Source organism: Carcharodon carcharias, chromosome 16, assembly GCF_017639515.1.
Source record: "Carcharodon carcharias isolate sCarCar2 chromosome 16, sCarCar2.pri, whole genome shotgun sequence".
Classification (NCBI taxonomy): Eukaryota; Metazoa; Chordata; class Chondrichthyes; order Lamniformes; family Lamnidae; genus Carcharodon; species Carcharodon carcharias.
Window position 1 is genome coordinate 45,661,144 of NC_054482.1, and position 18,867 is coordinate 45,680,010.

The 18,867-nt window shown below is 40.9% G+C and overlaps 1 protein-coding gene across 3 annotated transcripts in view; it reads left to right on the plus strand.

The window, feature by feature from the left end:
- The window catches only part of hmcn1 (hemicentin 1), a 725,933-nt gene extending 707,916 nt beyond the window's left edge, over positions 1-18,017 (plus strand). The window contains exons 104-107 of one of the 3 annotated variants that reach the window (XM_041207700.1): positions 7,573-7,929; positions 9,009-9,128; positions 13,662-13,788; positions 17,215-18,017. In XM_041207700.1, the coding sequence (XP_041063634.1) occupies positions 7,573-7,929; positions 9,009-9,128; positions 13,662-13,788; positions 17,215-17,581 (971 nt within the window). In that variant the 3' untranslated portion in view covers positions 17,582-18,017. Of the gene's footprint in view, positions 1-7,572; positions 7,930-8,529; positions 8,690-9,008; positions 9,129-13,661; positions 13,789-17,214 lie in introns of those variants that run through there. The other 2 variants (XR_005945469.1, XM_041207701.1) reach the window with 2 other exon arrangements.
- Positions 18,018-18,867: the final 850 nt, after the last annotated feature.

The following is an 18,867-nucleotide window of genomic DNA, read 5'->3' on the forward strand; positions in this document are numbered from 1 at the left end:
GAAATGGAATGAGGAGTGAGGAATCTCTTGCCTAATTTCTCAAGAAAGCTTGTAGAATGTTTTGAATTAATTGAAAATATCCAATTTGCATAATCAAATTAATTATTAAATCTTCATTAAGATGGACAGGACAAACTTATTTATTTCAAATTGTTCCTGGCACTCAATGCAAATATAATTAAAGAGTCTTAATTAAAAGCATTTGTACCTTAATAGGCTAATCTTAACTGTATGTTTTTTGTGCTTTTACTGGCAATTTTAAACATGAACAATCAGCCTTTATGCAGCTGAAAGCAGTGAAGATGCATTTTTTGTAATGAGTTTGGAACAGAATGTCTTCCACACAGCCACATAGCATGCCAATCCAAGCATACAGAATAATGCAGTTTCAATACTCAGTCCTGCTGCATGCATCATGATACAATATTCTGTGAAGTTGTCAGGACACCATGCGTATGTAGCTTGTGGCATGCAGGCCCTGCAAGAGAGCTGCTGGCAGATTTTAAAATTAAACTGGAGAAAACTCAGGGAGATTGTTTTGGTGTCTCACACCCAGGAACCAAACTGTAATATCAAAGGATTGTCAAACAGCAAGAAAAAGTTGTATTTATAAAGTGCCTTTAACATAGGAAAAGGGGGCAATAATTGAAGGAAGCTATACGAGCACACTGCTGTCCCATGCCTCCAAGCTAATGGTGATGGCAAGGCAAAGATCACCATCTGTATTTCCTTGGCAAAACAAAGATTGACTTGGTGGTGGGGCGGGGGAGGAAGGTTGGAAGAATGAAGAACTCATACTCATTGACGAAAAACTCACAAAAAATGATTTTTTTTTAAATTGCTGGATAAATTAACTAGCATAGAATGGATCATTTAGATAGCTTTCTCTTCTTGAGGTATCCAAATGATAGAAGCATGGATAAATATTGCCTAATATATAAACCTTGTGTATAGTGTACACTTCCTGTTGGTGTGACCTTATTTCCTGTATAATTTCCTATCATACTTTGTTGAAAAAGCTCCTATTATAATAAGTCCAGGAGCAGCAGCATGGAACTCCTGTAATCTAAAATGATAATCAAGAATATTCACACACAAATGGTTAGTTAAATTCAATGATTAGATTTTTTTATCCTCTCACGGGATGTGGGCGTCACTGGCTAGGCCAGAATTTGTTGCCCACCCCTAATTGCCCTTGAGAGAGTGGCTGTGAGCTGTCTTCTTGAACCTCTGCAATCCATGTGGTGTAGATACACCCAAAGTGCTGTTAGAAAGGGAGTTCCAGGATTTTGACCCAGTGACAGTGAAGGAATGGCAATATATTTCCAAGTCAGGATGGTGTATGACTTGGAGGGGAACTTGCTAGTGGTGGTGTTCCCATGCATTTGTTGCCCTTGTCTTTCTAGATGGTAGAGATTGTGGGTTTGGAAGGTGCTGTCTAAGGAGCCTTGGTGAGTTCCTGCTGTGCATCTTGGAGATGGTACACACTGTCACCACTGTGCATTGGTGGTGGAAGGAGTGAATGTTGAACATGGTGAATGGGGCGCCAGTCAAATGGGCTGCTTTGTCCTGGATGGTGTCAAGCTTCTTAAGTGTTTTTGGAGTTGCCCTTATCCGGTTAAGTGGAGAGTATTCCATCAAACTCCTGACTTGTGCTTGTAGAAGGCGGACAGGCTTTGGGGAGTCAGATAAGTTACTTGCCACAGAATTTCCAGCCTCTGACTACTCCTATGCCCACAGTGTTGATATGACTGGCCCAGGTCAGTTCTGATCAGGATGTTGATAGTGGGGGATTCAGTGATGTTATTGCCATTGATTGGCAGGGAGAGATGGTTGGATTCTCCTTGTTGGAGTTGGTCATTGCCTGGCACTTATGTGATGCGAATGTAATTTGCTACTTTTCAGCCCAAGCCTGGATATTGCCCAGGTCTTACTGCATATGGGCATGGACTGCTTCAATCATTGTATGTAAAAACATGTATGTGAAAACATGTGATAAAATGTATAACCATTGCATCTTTAGTTCCTGAGGATATCTTCGGAATGGCATGTGCAATTAGTCTTTTCGTTTCGAATAGGAAAGTAGCAAATTTACAACACAAAAGTAAAAATTGTAGACATTTTTAGTTTGATCTAACAATTACAATGCTAATTAATTATAAATCTTTTCAAAATCAGTGCGTGCAATTGGAATCAAACTACTTACTATTTATCTTTTGTCAATTACTTTGCTACTACAGAGAAGATAGGGAGCAATTGCTCTCACTCATGAAAGAATCGAGAACAAGAGGGTGCATATTTAAAGTAATTTGCAAAAGAAGCAAAAATGACATGAGATGAGAAAAATCATTTTCAGATGACAAGTGATTAAGATCTGGAATGCACTGCCTGAGAGTGTGGTGGAGGCAGGTTCAGTCAAGGCATTCAAAAGATGGTTAAAAAAGAACATTGTGAAGGTTTATGGGGTGGAGGAGTGGGGGAGAATAGCACTAAGTTCTATTCCGGTGCAAACACAATGGCTGAATAGCCTCCTTCTGCACCATAAAGATTCTGTGATAAAAACAAAAACAGAATTACCTGGAAAAAACTCAGTTCTGTGGAAGGGTCTTGAGGACTCGAAACGTCAACTCTTTTCTTCTCCACCAATGCTGCCAGACTTGCTGAGTTTTTCCAGGTAATTCTGTTTTTGTTTTGGATTTCCAGCATCCACAGTTTTTTGTTTTTAAGATTCTGTGATGCTTTTACTGATGACTGTTCATCAATGAGTCAGAGTAAAGAACTGTAATAAGTCTCAATAATAACAAATCCCAGAGTATTGAAACAAAATAGCCCAGATTTTACTGTGATGATAATGGTGGACTAACTGTTATTTATGCACAAATTGAACAGCACTTCCGGCAAGCATCAATGTACTGTTAAATGCAAAAATCCAGAAGGTGCTGATCAAAATGTGCCGCTGGTTCATAAGCTGCACGAAAATGACCATCTGTCTCCCATTTAAGCATATTAAATGGCAAGAAGCTCCTGTATTAACATCATAGATACAGACTAAATTTGCCACAATTAGGGCAGTCTTAAGTACCCTTTTAGCAGCGTGTTATGTCTTAATTACTGTCAAACAACCCCTCTGGTACTGACAATTAATGTCTTACAACTTGTAATTGTTGTTGAAGATTTTCGGAAACAAATGCAATATTTTATTATATCTTTCTCTTATCTCTCTCTCTGTCTCTCTTTTAAACTTTCCTCTCCTGTCTTTATTTTGCTTTCTATACCTGATTGGACTTTGAATTAACTATTCTGACTTGCACTTCCTAGTTCAAACTCTGCAGGAAGAATTTTCTCCTCATGGGGGGGATGGTTTGGTTGGGAGCAGGTGCAAGCGGGTGCACAGCCGATGGGTGGGCCAATTAAGTCCCACCCAGTGTGACGCGAATCCAGAAGCGCTGAGCGCTCCCTGTGCGAGTGGGGGGTGTAGGTCAAGTCGGGGCCTGCGCTCTTCTACGCTTGTGTGCAAAAGAGTGCAGAAACCTCCCTGAGGCACAGAGCTGCCTCAGGGAGATCAGCTTGATATGTAAAAATTTAAATAAAGCAAGAAAAATGTTTTAAGACATGACCCCTCATGTGACAGTGTCACATGAGCTGGGACAAGTCTGAATTTTTTTGAAAAATTTTTCAAAGTTTAAAAACCCTCATGAAACCTCATCCCACCCGTGGATGAGGTTTCATGATAAATGCGAAGGCCGCCTAGGCTCTTCACCTGCCCGACAACCTTAACATTGGATAGGCAGCAATTAACAAATAATGTTAATTATTTGAATTGGAATTTAAATGGCCTTAATGGGCCTTTGACAGTTCAGCAGGTGCACAGCCGACTCTGGTGTGCGCCCACCAAACTCAAGATCTGAATGATGCATGGTGACGTTGGGACACATGACCAACGTCACCACACATCATTTTATGCATCAGCGAGTAGACCCCGCCCCCGCTTGCCAAACTGAAGATTCTGCCCTATGGGTGGAATTTTACAGCAGTGGGATTTTACAGTTCAATCGAACTCAATGGGCAGAATTTTGCCCTTGGTGGGCGAGCAGGCCCCACTGGCTCGGCGGCGGGCGGGCAGCCAACCCCCGCTGCCGAAACGGGGCCCGCTGCCATTTTGAGTGGGCGGGCCAATTAAGGCACGGCCTGCCCGACAGGAAGTGCTATGCACTTCCTGTGCGGGGGTGGATGGAGGGATTCCCCATCTGTGTGAAAGAGCACAGGTAAAAAACTCCAAAAACAGAAAAATATTAAAATTATTTACATGTCTCCCTCATGTGACAATGTCACACGAGATGGGACATGTTAATAAGAAACACAAGTTTATTAAATTTTTTAAAAGCAGATATGAAACTTCATCCCGCCAGTGGATGAAGTTTCATGAATAATCTGGAGCCCGCTGGGGCTCCTGGCCTGCCCGCCAGCCTTAAGCTTGAACGGGCAGGGTCTTTAACAAGGTTAATTAGCCTGTCAATGGCCTCAATTGGCCATTGATAGATTGGAGGGCAGACAGCTGATTTCGCTGTCCACCCGCCTTCCTGAAAATTTAAATGGACTGGGATGACATTGGGGGTTCCTCGTGATGTCATCCCATGTCATTTTCCCCTCAGTGAGCGGGCCCTGCCCTCAAATTGCCAAGGGGAAAATCCTGGCCAATGGAGTTTGAATGGCTCACCACATTTTACTGCCCCATCCCCGCAGCAATTGGGCCATAAAATTCTGGCCTGTATTCCTCATTAACAGTGCTTCAACCTAATTGGTTAAGGTACCTGCCATTTCATTGTCCTGCTGACAGCAACATGATGTGAAAAACCCCATTGAAATCCTTTGGACAAGTACAAGGCCAACAAATAGCAGGTGCCGCTTGTTCGTTGCTCAAAACCAAAATCTGGCCTTGTATTTCTTAAATAGGGGAGGTGATGGTGTAGTGTTATTGTCACTGGACAAGTAATCCAGAGACCTAGGGTAATGCTCTGGGGACTGGGATTCAAATTCCACCATGGCAGATGGTGAAATTTGAATTCATTAAAAATCTGGAATTAAGTCTAATGATGATCATGAAACCATTGTTGATTGTTGTAAAAACCCATCTGGTTCACTAATGTCCTTAATCTACTGTCACACACACAGCAATGTGGTTGACTCTTAAAAATGGCCTAGCAAGCCACTGGGAGGTGTTAAGCAAAGCTGGAGATTAAAATTCAGAAGTATGAAAAGGTACCCAGTAATTCAAGTGACTTAACACTTGGGTCACAAACAGCAAGTTGGGACTTTACGCTTCTCTGTGGTGAGCTTGGCTCAGGTGCCAAATAAGCCACAATACAAAGATGGCCACCTCAGGAATGAAAAGGTGCAACATCACATACATTGTTTCTAATATTTTACCAAGAATAGAACAAGCAGGTAGATTCCTGTTATGTGCATGAGGTGGGTTGTTTGGAAAAGGAAGAACGTTAAAAAAAACCATGGGGTAATAATTATCCTTGGGCAGTACTTCTAACATTATATCAATAACCAAACAAACCTTCTACATTCATTGTGATTCAGTGCAGTTTGGTCATATGCCACCCAGGCCAATGCTTTATTATCCATGTGATGATTTGTTCATTTTGATACCAAAATATTTAACTAAGCAAAATAATCTGAACTAATCAGCAATGTGAACATTCATATTTATACAAATGTTGAGTATTGTTGAAAAAAAAGACGTCAAAGTTTTTCATCTTGCATTCATCATTCGCAAGAATACCAATATTAGGGGAAAACAACAATTTTTACTATATGTGAAGAGTGTGCTGATTGGTTGACAAGTGGACTCTGATTGGTAAAGGCGTTGCCATGGAGAATACACCAGCGATGGTGACTGACAGTTAACTGCCAATATTGTTTGAAATTTAAACCAGGCAGCTTGACCCTGATTGGTCAAGGTATTGCCCTGAGGAATGAGTCAGCGAATGGCTATCATTTATTTTGTTCAGCAATGCCTCTATCAATCAGACACCACTTGCTGACTGATCAGCACTCTCTTCACATATAGTATAAATTATTGTTTGCCCCTGATATTGGTATTCTTGCAAGACGAAAACCTTCGACATCGCTTTTTTCAGCAAAACTCAAGTTCTGTACTACCAAATGACGACTAATACAAATATTAGATAGTAATTATACACAGGATCATTTAAAATGCTAAACTTGGAATACCAGTGCATCTGTTTAAACCTATTGCACACATTAGTTTGATTATCTACTTATATATTTAGTTGCTAAGTTTTTAACAGTACGATTAGTGCTTTGCTTTGTGACCATTGCTGGACTTGTCACCACATTTGCTATTAACTTAAAAAGCTGTTGCCAGATCTTTTCAAAATAACAGCTTTCAGCCTGGATCACATTTAAACCAATTATATGAATATTTCTCCTGCTGCCCAATAGCATTATGCTGCACCCCATAAATAGGCCACTGCATCCAAGTGGATTGACACTGTTTATTCCTACTCACCAGTCACAGGCCAGATTTCTCTATGCGTTAAGAATGCTATTCAATGTTCAGTTTGACAGACAGCTTGTTCCAGGGGCACCATTTGGAGCCAAGCTACAAAACTATGTTAAGTATGCTTTAAAAAATATATAATCTGCCATATTTTAACATTGGCTATATATAATTGAGCAACTATAACAGATTTATATTAGGATTATTTTAATATTGGTGTCAGAGCCAACAAACCCAGCATTTTTACTACATCAATAAAAGGTAATAGATCCGATTAAACTGTATTTCTATGTTTAAGTTCAATGCTAGCCAGCTAAAGCAAATAAAAATTCCTATCCAGCTCCAGCTCCCACTTGTATAAAACCTTTTTTTTAAAATTTGGTACTAATTGGCAGTTCCTCACTCAGAGTGGCTGCTGTTGGTAGTAGAAAATAAATGGCACACTGCTGTGCTTCCAAAGTTCAGAGTGGAAGGAGATTATGGTAGCATTTAACAATGCTGTATCTGACCATGGAGTATTTGATACTGGATGTCAGAAATAGAAAGTCCTACATCCCTCATCTAAATGAACATATAATTGTACAAAGAGGTACTGAATGATTAAGCCAAAATGCTCCCAAAATTGCTCAATCAAGGTAATATTCACAATTCCCCACTCAGGTACATTTGTTAGATAAGACAGAACTCTAATGATGTTGACAACTATCTCTGTTTCTCCATTTAAATCCCTCATAACATTAGTTACATCCAAAGTTAACTGTTCACGAATTAAATTTTCAGCAAAACATATGCCTCAAACAGGTGTCTGTATTGTAAAAGTTGCTGTCAAGAAGCTCAACAATAGCTGTCAAATGTGTTTAAATATCTTTATTCAAAATCCTGTCTGGAATAGTCATCAAAATTGGGTTTCTCCATGCGTGACAGGTTTACTGTACGATGAGATCCTCATTGTATTATCCAAACTGATCCTCTTTTTTTCTGTGTTCTCTTTTCTTTCCCTTTCATGTTATATTATGCTGCGACCCATGTCATATGAGCAGACACTGACGAATGTGAACGGGTGCCTAAACCTTGTGCTTACCAGTGCATCAACACCCCTGGCAGCTTCAAGTGTCTCTGTCCACCTGGACAACATTTGTTAGGTGATGGGAAATCTTGTGCTGGATTAGAGAGGTTGCCAAATTATGGGAGAAATTATAACTTTGCCCAGTTCCCCAGTGTGAGTTACTTCAACCAACAACAGCCGCAGCAGCAACAGCATTATTTTAGTCAGTCCTCTCAGTATAGATCGCACATGGGCTACGGAAGCATTTACCGTGCAGCTTTCTCCAGGACTGGCAGGAGCATTAGAAAAACATGCCCTCAAGGCTATGAGGCAAAGAATGACATTTGCATAGGTAAACATCAGCCTTTATAAATGGTATCTGTTCTTTTTATGTAATATACCTGAAAAAAAATATTGATTAAAATGTCGTCTAGGCTGTGAAGCTGAAGTACTATTGCACAGGAATTTGTTTCTGGATTATGTTCATTAGCTAACTCACTTCACACTTTCAACAGTTGCTAGCAATATTTCCTAGAGACTTTTGTGATTATTTACTCATGTCTTTGGTTTCTTAAAGCCACAGTTTCTCTTCCTTAGTTTTAACACTGATTTCAGTTCAATTTCTCCTCTACCACCAGTATTGATCAACTAACAGAACCCATCTCACTTCTGATCAGATTAAATTGTCCCCAGCCAACACAGAAACACTCAATCATAGATAGGCAAGGCTTCTCTCTGCCATTTGACCACACCCTCTTTTGGTAAATCATAAAGGTTCAAACAGATTGTTTTTAAATTTAAATGTATTAATGTAACAACTGGTAGAGCTAGTCACTTCTGGGTTAGACACTATTTAACATGAGACAATTTAATATGTATCTGCAAACCAGAGGTACCAAAATAATGACTTTCGTTTCAATCTATTAACCCTCTAAAACGAAAATAAATATAGGCTTGGCTCACACAAGAGCGAGCTCTTGGAAAAGGTAGCAGACGACTGCTTGTAGCTATGGAGCCAAACCCCAGCCTAACATCTTCAAGAGGGGTAGTCAAAGAAAACTGAGGGAAGGGGAAATGACAAAAATGCAGTGATGTAAATTTTCTGATTTCAGGTGGGAATTTAAGTGATTATTAAGCACATATAATCCCGTTTTTTGTGCTTGTTTTATTTTCATAAGCATTTTTAAACTTGTTTTTGAACAATATTGCAATGAAGTTCATCAGATTAAGTCTTTCTCACCTACTCTGTAGCCGTTTAATACAGCCCATCAATTTTAAAACTTTTACTCTTTTCTAAAATGTAGATTTTCTGCAATAATAGTCATTTAACACCACCTTCAATTGTCAAAGAACAGATGAATCACTGTGAGTTATTGCTAGTAAATAAAATACATTGTTGCTTTTTCTGATTGTCAAATTCTCTGTTGGCAGATATTAATGAATGTGAAAATAAGGAACCTTGTCAGCATGACTGCAAAAACACAGCAGGGAGCTACCAATGCCTCTGCCCCAGTGGATACCGACTCATGCCTAATGGGAAAGCATGCCATGGTAGGGTGGAGTTTTTTGAATTCTGAATATTTCTAGAGTTTTCATTTCCTTGGGTTAATCATTGATTGATGCATGTGCACCAAAATAATGCAGCCATTAATCTATTTATTTTAAAACACCGCAAAAGGAATTTTACAAGGGTGCATTAACCAGCACTCTGCTAGAGCTTCCTGTTCAGATCCGTTAATTCTGGAGGGTGCTGACAGCTGTTCAAAATAGGTTTTCTGTTGGAGCTGCATCTTTATAATGTAATAGAAAAACAAAACTAAAAATATAAATAAATATCAGTCCGCACGGATTCCAAAAGAAAAGGTCATACTTGTCCAACCTTACCAAATTATTCGAAGTAACAGAAAGGGTAGCTAAAGGTAATGTAGTGGATGTAATATATTTGAATTTCCAAAAATTCTTCATTTAGTAACTCATAACAACAAGTAACTTGCATAGTAACTCATGATTATGGTTAGAAAACATAGGGCTGAATTTAAGGTGGGCAGTCATGAAAATTCAGGCTGCTGGCCAACACCACCCACCAGGCCAATTTCCTGGAAGTGGATCAAGGGCAGAAAAACTACCTGCCCAGAAGCCAATTCAGGCAATTTAATGGCCAATTAAAAGAGGAATTTTCAAGTTGGTCTGCTGGGCCCCGACAGCGTCGGTAACCAGGCCAGCCGTCTGGAGGCAACTTCCTGGCAGCAGACCAAGGGACTGCATTCTAGGCAGGCTTTGAGGCCCTCCCTGGCCACAGATGCAGCCAGAGGTCACCCTGCTAAGGGTTTCTCCACAACCATGGTGACCCAGCAGCTGCTCCCATTTTTTAACTTAAAAGTTTTAAAAGTTGTTGAGAGGGGTCCTCAAGATGGAGACGCCCTCTGTCTCTCTCACCTGAAAAGGTAGGCCTTCTGAACTGAAAGGCCTCTTATTGGCCTTCCAGCTTCGAGAGCCTGCCAATTCTCCTGAATCGAATTATAAGTGCGTCCTGTGGGTATCAATTGGCCTATTCAGGAAAAAATCACTGTTACCCATACAATGTCTTTCATTTGACCCCGATGTTGAGGTCCCAACCCAGACCCCAAAATCCTGCCGATGGAATCAGGAGACAAGCAATAGAATGGACAGCAATAAATTAGCTACAAATCAAGAAAGTGAGTAGGAGTTGAAGCTAATTACTCAGATTGGCAATGCTGGTAAGTAGTGTTATACAAGGTTCAGTGCTGGGACCGCTGTTTATCAGCCTTTACATAAATGATTTGGACTCAGGAGTTCAAAATTTGCAATGACAGCAAAGTGGGAGGGTTAGTTAATACAGAAGAGGACTACAACAAAATACAGGAAGATATTAATAAATGTCAGAATGGGCATGTAATTGGTAAATTAGCTTCAACATGTGTAGTAGTAAATTTGGTTGGAAGAATAAGGAAGCCACATACTCCTTGGAAGGTAAGGGTGAAATTGGTCTATGCCAGTAATGCAAAATGTGCTCATAGCAAATCAGCATCTGATTCTTTTATTGTATCTGATACTTTTTCCACTGAAGTTCACAGAACGGTAGTCCAAACTCTTTTTGGAGACTCATTTCCTAGTCTCTCTGTTTTGTTTGTGGTTTGATATTTAAAAATCTGCCAATATTTTTTAAGTCAATAGGCAATAAAAACTGATGCAGCATATAACAGTCGGCTGATTCGCTAGGAACCCGTTTCACGCTGCTGCCATAGACTAATTTCACCCTTGCGTCTAAATGAGCTGGACGAAAGAGGGATCTGGGAATACAATTATGCAGATCACTATAAGCAACAACACAGATTAATAAAGGCTTTTAAAAATGCAAACAAATCACTGTGGTTTATTTCTAGAATTAAAATGTCATATTAAACTTTTATAGAACCTTGTTTAGATCACACTTGGAATACCGTGAACAGTTCTGACCTCCAGCTTATAAAAAAGGATATAGAGGTACTGGAGAAGATGCAAAAAAGATTTTCTAGACCCATACCAGAACTGAGATGTTATACCTATAAGAAAAAATTGAACTTGCAGGATCTCTTTTTTCCAAAAAAGAGAAGACTGAGGAGTGACCTGGTAGAGGCCTTTAATTATGAAAGGGTTTGATAGAGTAGACATAGAGAAGACTTTTCCATATGCAAGTGAGATCAGAACTGGGAGCCATAGACATAAGATAGTCACTAATAAATCCAAATAGGGAATTAGGAGAACCTTTACCTGGAGAGTAATTAGAATGTAAAACTCACTACAACAAGAAATATCTGAGGCAAGTAGCATTGATCCATTTAGGAGGAAGCTAGAGAATCACATGCAGGGGAAAGGAATAGAAGAATCTATTGATGGGATTAGATGAAGAAGAGTGAGAAGAGGCTCAAATAGAGCATAAGCAGTAGCATGGACCTGTTGGGATGAATGGCCTATTCCTGTGCTGTAAACAAATACTTAACAGAAATTTAAACAAGCACTACTAGATGTTATAGATTATAATGTTTATAGGTGGGCTTGCATCTAACACACACACATTTTTAGAATTGCCAAACACTCATTGACCTAGAGCTTGAAATTTACAAGCGGTTACAAATCCTCTCTGGTGGACCTCAGGATTCTATAAGTAGCCACAGTTACAAGGATTTAACTACATAGTAAATTTTAGAATACAGGCTCTCATTTTCCTGACTTTTAAAAAACCTTTTTGCTTTGATCTTTTGCTGTGTTGATTCCTGCAAGGGTAGTACAGGCCAGGGGAAATAGTCATCCCTCTGTATCACAGCCATGTGGACAGACTGCATGGCCAGGACTTTACAGCTCCATCAAACTGAATGGTGTTTTAAATGGCTTGCCGCATCTGCTGGGGGGAGACATGCCACAGTGGGGCCATAAAATCCTGGCCCATGTGTAAACCTAGACAGCAAGCACTGCCATTCAACTATGAGAGACATCACAATTTAACTCACTCTTGCCCTTACCTATTGGCTACACACATGTCCTTTTCTGCTGGGATCACTGGATACCAACCTAGAGCTTATCTTTGGCCAGGTTTTGCCTCCGTATACCAAGGCAACTGAGGCGAATTGAAGCATTCCAAATAAAACAGAAAATGCTGAAAATACTTAGCAGGCAGGCAGCAGTACATTGCGACGCGAGGTCATTGACATTGGGCTGGATTTAAATTTACATGCCCCCATCAGGTGTGTTCTTTATGAGAGGGCTTGTAAAATAGGGTGGGTTCCCAGCCCACCACCTACCCACCCACCCCAAGCTCAGCCCTGTAACACAGATGGGCAGGGGCTGAAAGTGGCAGCCCGCCCACCATGTTTAAAAAAACAATTAAGGGTTAATTGAGTTTGTTAACAAGCCAGTTGACCCCGGTAATACGCTGCCAATGGCATAATATGGTTGGTGTGGTCAGGCGGGTGGTAATGGGCAGGCCGTTTTTTAACAAAGTAAAAGGGAAGGAAGGGGGTTACTATTTGTGCACTGGGGCACCTCCCCCTGCAAAGATAGTCACCACCACTCCCTTCCTACCCGCCTGCTCTCCAAAACCCACCCTTTCCCCACACCCTTGCCCCTCTCCCAGAACTGGCCCAATGCCCCAGACTTACCTCACCCTGGGATCCATTGGGCCTTCTTCTTGGGACTGGTTGTGTCCTGGCAGTGCCCACTACTGAGCTCTTGGCACCGCCGGGACTTGGCCGGCAGCTCCCGAGAGCAGGACTTGCACCCCAGTGAGGGGTGGAAGTCCCATTGTTAGCCAATTTAGCCCACCTGCAGCGCGTCATGGTTGCAGAGCGCACTTGTACAGAGCAAGTCGGCTTCTAGCCGTCTTTCCTTCCGGAGGTGCATGCAGTGCATTAGCTCTGTTTCTCTCCACAGATGTTGCCTGACCCTCTGAGCATTTCCAGTGTTTTCTCTTTATTCCAGCTTTCTAGTACCTGCAGTATTTTATTTTTTTGTATAATATGCTCCAACTTATGTGCTGGAGGGACCAGTTAACCTATCACTGGCTAGAATCATGGGGCAGAATTTTACAGCCCCGTTTCGGCGGGGACAGGGCCGTAAAATGCAGCAAGACATTGTAAACCTCATTTGCTTCGGCGGGAACACAAAATCCCGCTGCTGTAAAATTTTGCCATTGTGATCTGCACACTCTGCTTCACCAGGTGGTGCATATAGCCATCAAACAATCACCATTTGAAATAAGCAGAATAAAATGAATTCTTCTTTCAATATTAGGCAGCAGAACAATCTTGTAGGTGATGCACTTCCTTGGAGTGCTGCATAGCAACAACCTGATTCTCATACCTTTCATTAATAAACTTTTATATGTCCATCCATCTCATTGCATCAGTGAAAATATATTACAAGTATTGCAAATGAATTATAAAACATCTTGGGTTATTAGCAAAAAACAATTTGGTCATTCATTTTCTTTGAAGGCTTCCAAACAAGGCATTCAAATTTTAAATGTTATGAGAGGTGCAAATACATGGTCACAGCAGTAATAATATCTTTTGTTTTTGAATTACCTAGATATTGACGAGTGTTTGGAGCAAAACATCCACTGTGGAGCAAACCATATGTGCTTTAACATGAGAGGCAGCTACCAGTGCATAGACACTCCTTGCCCACCCAAATACCAGCGAGATCCAGTCACTGGGTAGGTTATTCTTCCGCTTATCTGTTTAATGCACATTTATCTGTGAAATGAAAAGAGACTCCAGCCTTCTCTCCTGATCCAAGCAGAGAATGCCAATTCACAAAATTATTTCCCATTGCATTCCTGATTTATTATGACAAAGTATAAAAGTTTATAAAGGCATTGTTCAGCACAGTACTAAAATTTCTTATAAGAGATTATTTCTCATAATAGTATATTTCTAACTACATTCAATGTTTGCTAGTGTGATTAAATGATATTCTATAAATAGAATATGGAAGTCCAGAACAAATCCAAACAGCTTGGAGTTAAGCAGAAAATTGTTGTCTTTCTCTTTTTAACTTTGCTTTGTGGATTGAAAGAATAATGAGTGAGGCTGTCTATCAACAGTAATATGCAATTTATAAAACAAGTAAGCAAGTCATTGATGAAGTGTTCAAAATATTTTTATTTAATTTGAATTACTATTTATTTAACTTGTTTATCCATCTAGGTATTGTTAATACAATATCACTGATGCTTACAAGGTGCGAGCTAAAACTTCCAAAATTAGTTGATCCAGGGACAAGGATTATTTTCTGGATCTATTGGCATTCTGATATTAATACTGATATTAAGAGGCACGTTTACTTTTTCAATGTGTGCTTAGATGACATCTTGATGATTCCAAGGCTCACAGTTTCAGTACACCTCAGTCATTAACTTTTTTGCTTTCCTTTTCTTCACCGGAAAACCAAGATGCACACTCAGTAAATCACTATTACCAACTTCACCACCACCAAGGCGTGATATATAATTCTTATCCAAGGATAAACCTCAGTACTCAGATCCCAATTCTAAATCGTAGACCAAATAGATGCAGTGCTTAATTCAGCCGTTCCCAAACCATGAGTCGCTGTTGGGGTCACAGGTCGATCATTTGGTGTCACAGGCTCCAAGGCAACAATGGTGACTGTCGAGCGGAGACTCTGGCTGGGATGTGAATTTTTTTTCACAAAAGGTTCAAGAATGGGACAGTTTTCCGCTGCCCTGATTGGTTAATCTTTGAGTGGCCTGATTGGTCGTTCAGTTCAGTGCTCCAATTGGCTAACTGGGGACATCCTTGGATGCAATTGTAATGGATGAGGTACTTTGAATGCATGCTGTGGCAAATGGTGGGACTGTCCTGGGATTGGCGCTGAGGCTCCATAATACGTGTGTGCATCAATCCTGGCTCAGTGGTCCTATTAGGTTCTTCAAACCTATTGTGAACAAAATCATTTACCCACCCTCGTTCAACAACGCCCCTCCCCTGCACAACAACTAACACCCGGCTCAACACCTCTCCTCTGCAAAACAACTTACCCCCAGTCCAACAACCTATCCTCCATGCCAATCAGTCCCCTCTCGCTCAATAACTCTTTCTACCCCCCCCCCCCCACCCCCTCCGCCAAATTCAACAACTCTTCCCTCCCCCACTCTGACTCTGGGGTTGCACCAATTTTCAAGTATTAAAATGGGTTCACAATGGGATTAAGTTTGGGAAGCATTGGCTCAGGGAGAGGCAGTATATCATACCCAACCTTAGTTACGCCATCTTTTAACTCCTTACTGACTTCATCCTTCACCTGAACATGTTTTACATTGAGTGTAAATGGTAACAATTTCCAGCTTTCCAATTCTAACAGGTCGAACTGGAGAAAAATAAAAGGTACTATTTACAATAAGGCAACTCCGATTACTATACATATAATTCCTTCCAATGGTTGTTACCCAAACGTACGTCCCTTTACTCTTATGGGCACTCTTGAGATGATTTGTGCTTGGACCCTGAGCCGGTCATTAATTTTTATAGCAGAACTCCATGAAGAGTAATTTCTTCTTTCAAAGGGTTGGTTGTATCTGCTGGTTTGTAACTACAGAGCCAGGATTTACTGGGACTGCAGTTGGCTTGTTTGAGCTGATTCCACTATCTGTGTGTCCAATATCTAAAGCAGGCTTGTCCAACCTTTTTATGTGGGGGGCCCACATTTAAAATTTCCTCAGACTCGTGGGGCCAATAGGCCAATTTCAGAAAGATAAGGTTTGACACAACATTAAACATGAATTTAAAAAAACTGGCGTATGAAAAGAAACAACTTGCTGGGCAAAAAAATGTCACAACAATAAATTGACAATTTAAAAAATGGACAGGATTTTACCACCACGCCGCAGAGTGTCACCCCCCGGGGATGCAGCAAGCCGTTAAATCTCCATTCAGTTCAACGGGACCGTAATGTCCCACCGGGCAGGAGAGGCCGTAAAACCCTGGCCAGTGAGTAATAAATAAAGACAACCTTTAGAGTGTGTAAGGGTGAGAATATGTATGTCCATCTTACTTCCAGTCTCATGGTGCTCACTCACTCACCCTCAACCAATGTGGGAATGGGTGACAGTTCATGTTGGTGTGTGGGGGTGAGGAAGAATGAGAACGCGCACGCGCACTCACCCCCCGACCTCGCGGGCCTGATGCCCTAATGCCTGCCGAGAGGAGCACCGAAAACTTGGGGAAGACAGGCCAAAGCACTGAGAGTCAGGCCAGAGCAGCCGCTAAAGTATGGCCAGTGGAAGCCCCACACACTTTCCAGATCGCTCTCCCTATCTTCACATACTCACCGTTGCTGGTGTTCGCTGCTCCTCCAATCACGATCTGGTTTTCTCCCATGTTTGCTGCTGATAGGCTCACAATTGCCCTATCAGCAGCAAATGCAGGAGAGAAGCAGCCTGTGACTGGAGGAACGGTCCCTTGCTGAAACCTTCAAACGCAATGTCCGTCTTACCGGCATTTTTGGCAATCGCTCCGCAGGCCCAACATAGAGTGGCCTCATGGGCCGCAGGTTGGACAAGCCTGATCTAAAGTGGGAATTACCTGGAAAAACTCAGCAGGTCTGGCAGCATCGGCGGAGAAGAACAGAGTTGACGTTTCGAGTCCTCATGACCCTTCGACAGAACTTGAGTTCGAGTCCAAGAAAACTTTTTTGGACTCGAACTCAAGTTCTGTCGAAGGGTCATGAGGACTCGAAACGTCAACTCTGTTCTTCTCCGCCGATGCTGCCAGACCTGCTGAGTTTTTCCAAGTAATTCTGTTTTTGTTTTGGATTTCCAGCATCCGCAGTTTTTTTGTTTTTATCTCTGATCTAAAGTGTTCCATTTACATGACTTCAATGTAAACAAAAGTAGGACAATTGAGTTCTAATCCACACTAGTGAATGTAAATCAGATGTGAGGAAGTTCTTTTCACAAAGCGAGATGAACATGCTTAATGGGTAGGGCAATGCAAAAATCTTGGAATAATTTAAGAAACCCTAGGGTCTTTCTGGTTTGATGTGGTAGAATGGGTCAAAGGACTTTACCCACGCTGTTTCTACTTTGTGAATTTGTGAATTAAAATTAATTTTTGCTTTGCAGATTTTGCCTGAAAAACTGCCCACCCAATGATCTCGAGTGTGCTCTCAGTCCATATGCCTTGGAGTATAAGCTTGTTGCCCTTCCATTTGGTATTACTGCAAACCAGGATCTTATCCGTCTCGTAGCTTACACACACGATGGAGTGATGCATCCCAGAACAATCTTCTACATGGTTGATGAGGACCCAATGATACCTTTTGCAATTCGAGATGAGAACTTGAAAGGAGTTGTATTTACAATCAGACCACTACGAGAGCCTCAGACATATAGGATGAAAGTGCGAGCGTCATCATACAGTGTGGATGGAAATATTGAATACCAGACTACTTTCATAGTTTATATAGCAGTGTCTGCTTACCCATACTAAAAGCACTTCAACAAGTATACTTTTTATTCACCCAAATAAGTAGCAGTCAGGACCACCGGAATCAAATATTTGAAATCTGCATTGTCTAATACAGTTTTGTGAAAATGGTGCTATGTTCTGGCAGTATGCATATCTGAAGCTTGTGGAAAGCAGGCACTGTTCTGGCATGCTATTTGAACAAGGCAGACAAATCATCATTCTTAGCAATGCTTAACCAAAGACCAAATAGTCACCAGCCATTTAAAGTCAATACACTGTATAAGAAGATGACAAGTTCTGGGAGTCAGATATCAAGATGTATTCTATTTTTATGAAATGTATATATGAGCAATTCTCGTGTATTTTCTATGCAGTTACCTATGGTTCATTTATTTTTTTTCAAAAGGCTGAAGTGTGACATAAGATAACAAAATAAAGATCACACCCTTCTAACTTTCTTATAAGTGAGCACTTCATTTCTTTGCCATCTTAAGATAACATTTTTCAAACATAATGCACCAACTTGAGGCTAAGATATTAATTGGATTGTTATATTTTGACCATTAGAAGCCTGATTTTGATTTTAAAATGGACTCTTTGTGCTCCACATTTTTCTTTTTTCAAAAATGATCAAATATTTATCAAAAAGGTGAAATGTTTCCTTTTCTTCCCACTTTCAGGCATTTTAATCCTGACATTACTATCACCTAATAATTTATTTCATCTCTTTTACTCTTAACAACCATGGTGATGTTCTTCCTTGTGGTTGTCAGACCTTCACCTAGGTTTTTTTTTATTTAAAAGATCACGTTGAAATATGTCTTGCTTGAACTAAATGGATGCAGGATTGATGTTCTAGACAATTAGACAAGCCCTAAAACAAAGATATCCTCAAACTAAATGGGATTTATCCCAGAGTGTCACAAGGAAAGAGTGAGGAACTGGCATTCATTATGAGAGAGGTGAAGGACACTGGAAAAGTAACAGTAGATTGGAAATGTCTCAATTTTTAAATGTTGCAACAAAGAACCCACAGGAAATTCTCATCGGCTGGGAATTAATGTACGTGGGGGTGGACTTGCCATCCTCCAGCTTGAAAACCAGTGGGAACCCCGTGTCAATCATTTTCAGGAGGCCTGACAGAATTTTATGACAATCAGGTATTTACCTGGGTAGCTTCGTGCCTCCCATTTGAATTAAGTTCAGTGCAGGGTGGAAATCCCTCAGGAGCTGCCAGACAATCAAAGGCCGGGAAATCTTCCATACCAGCAGCACCACCGGGAGTAGTGGCCACTGCCAGGCCTTCA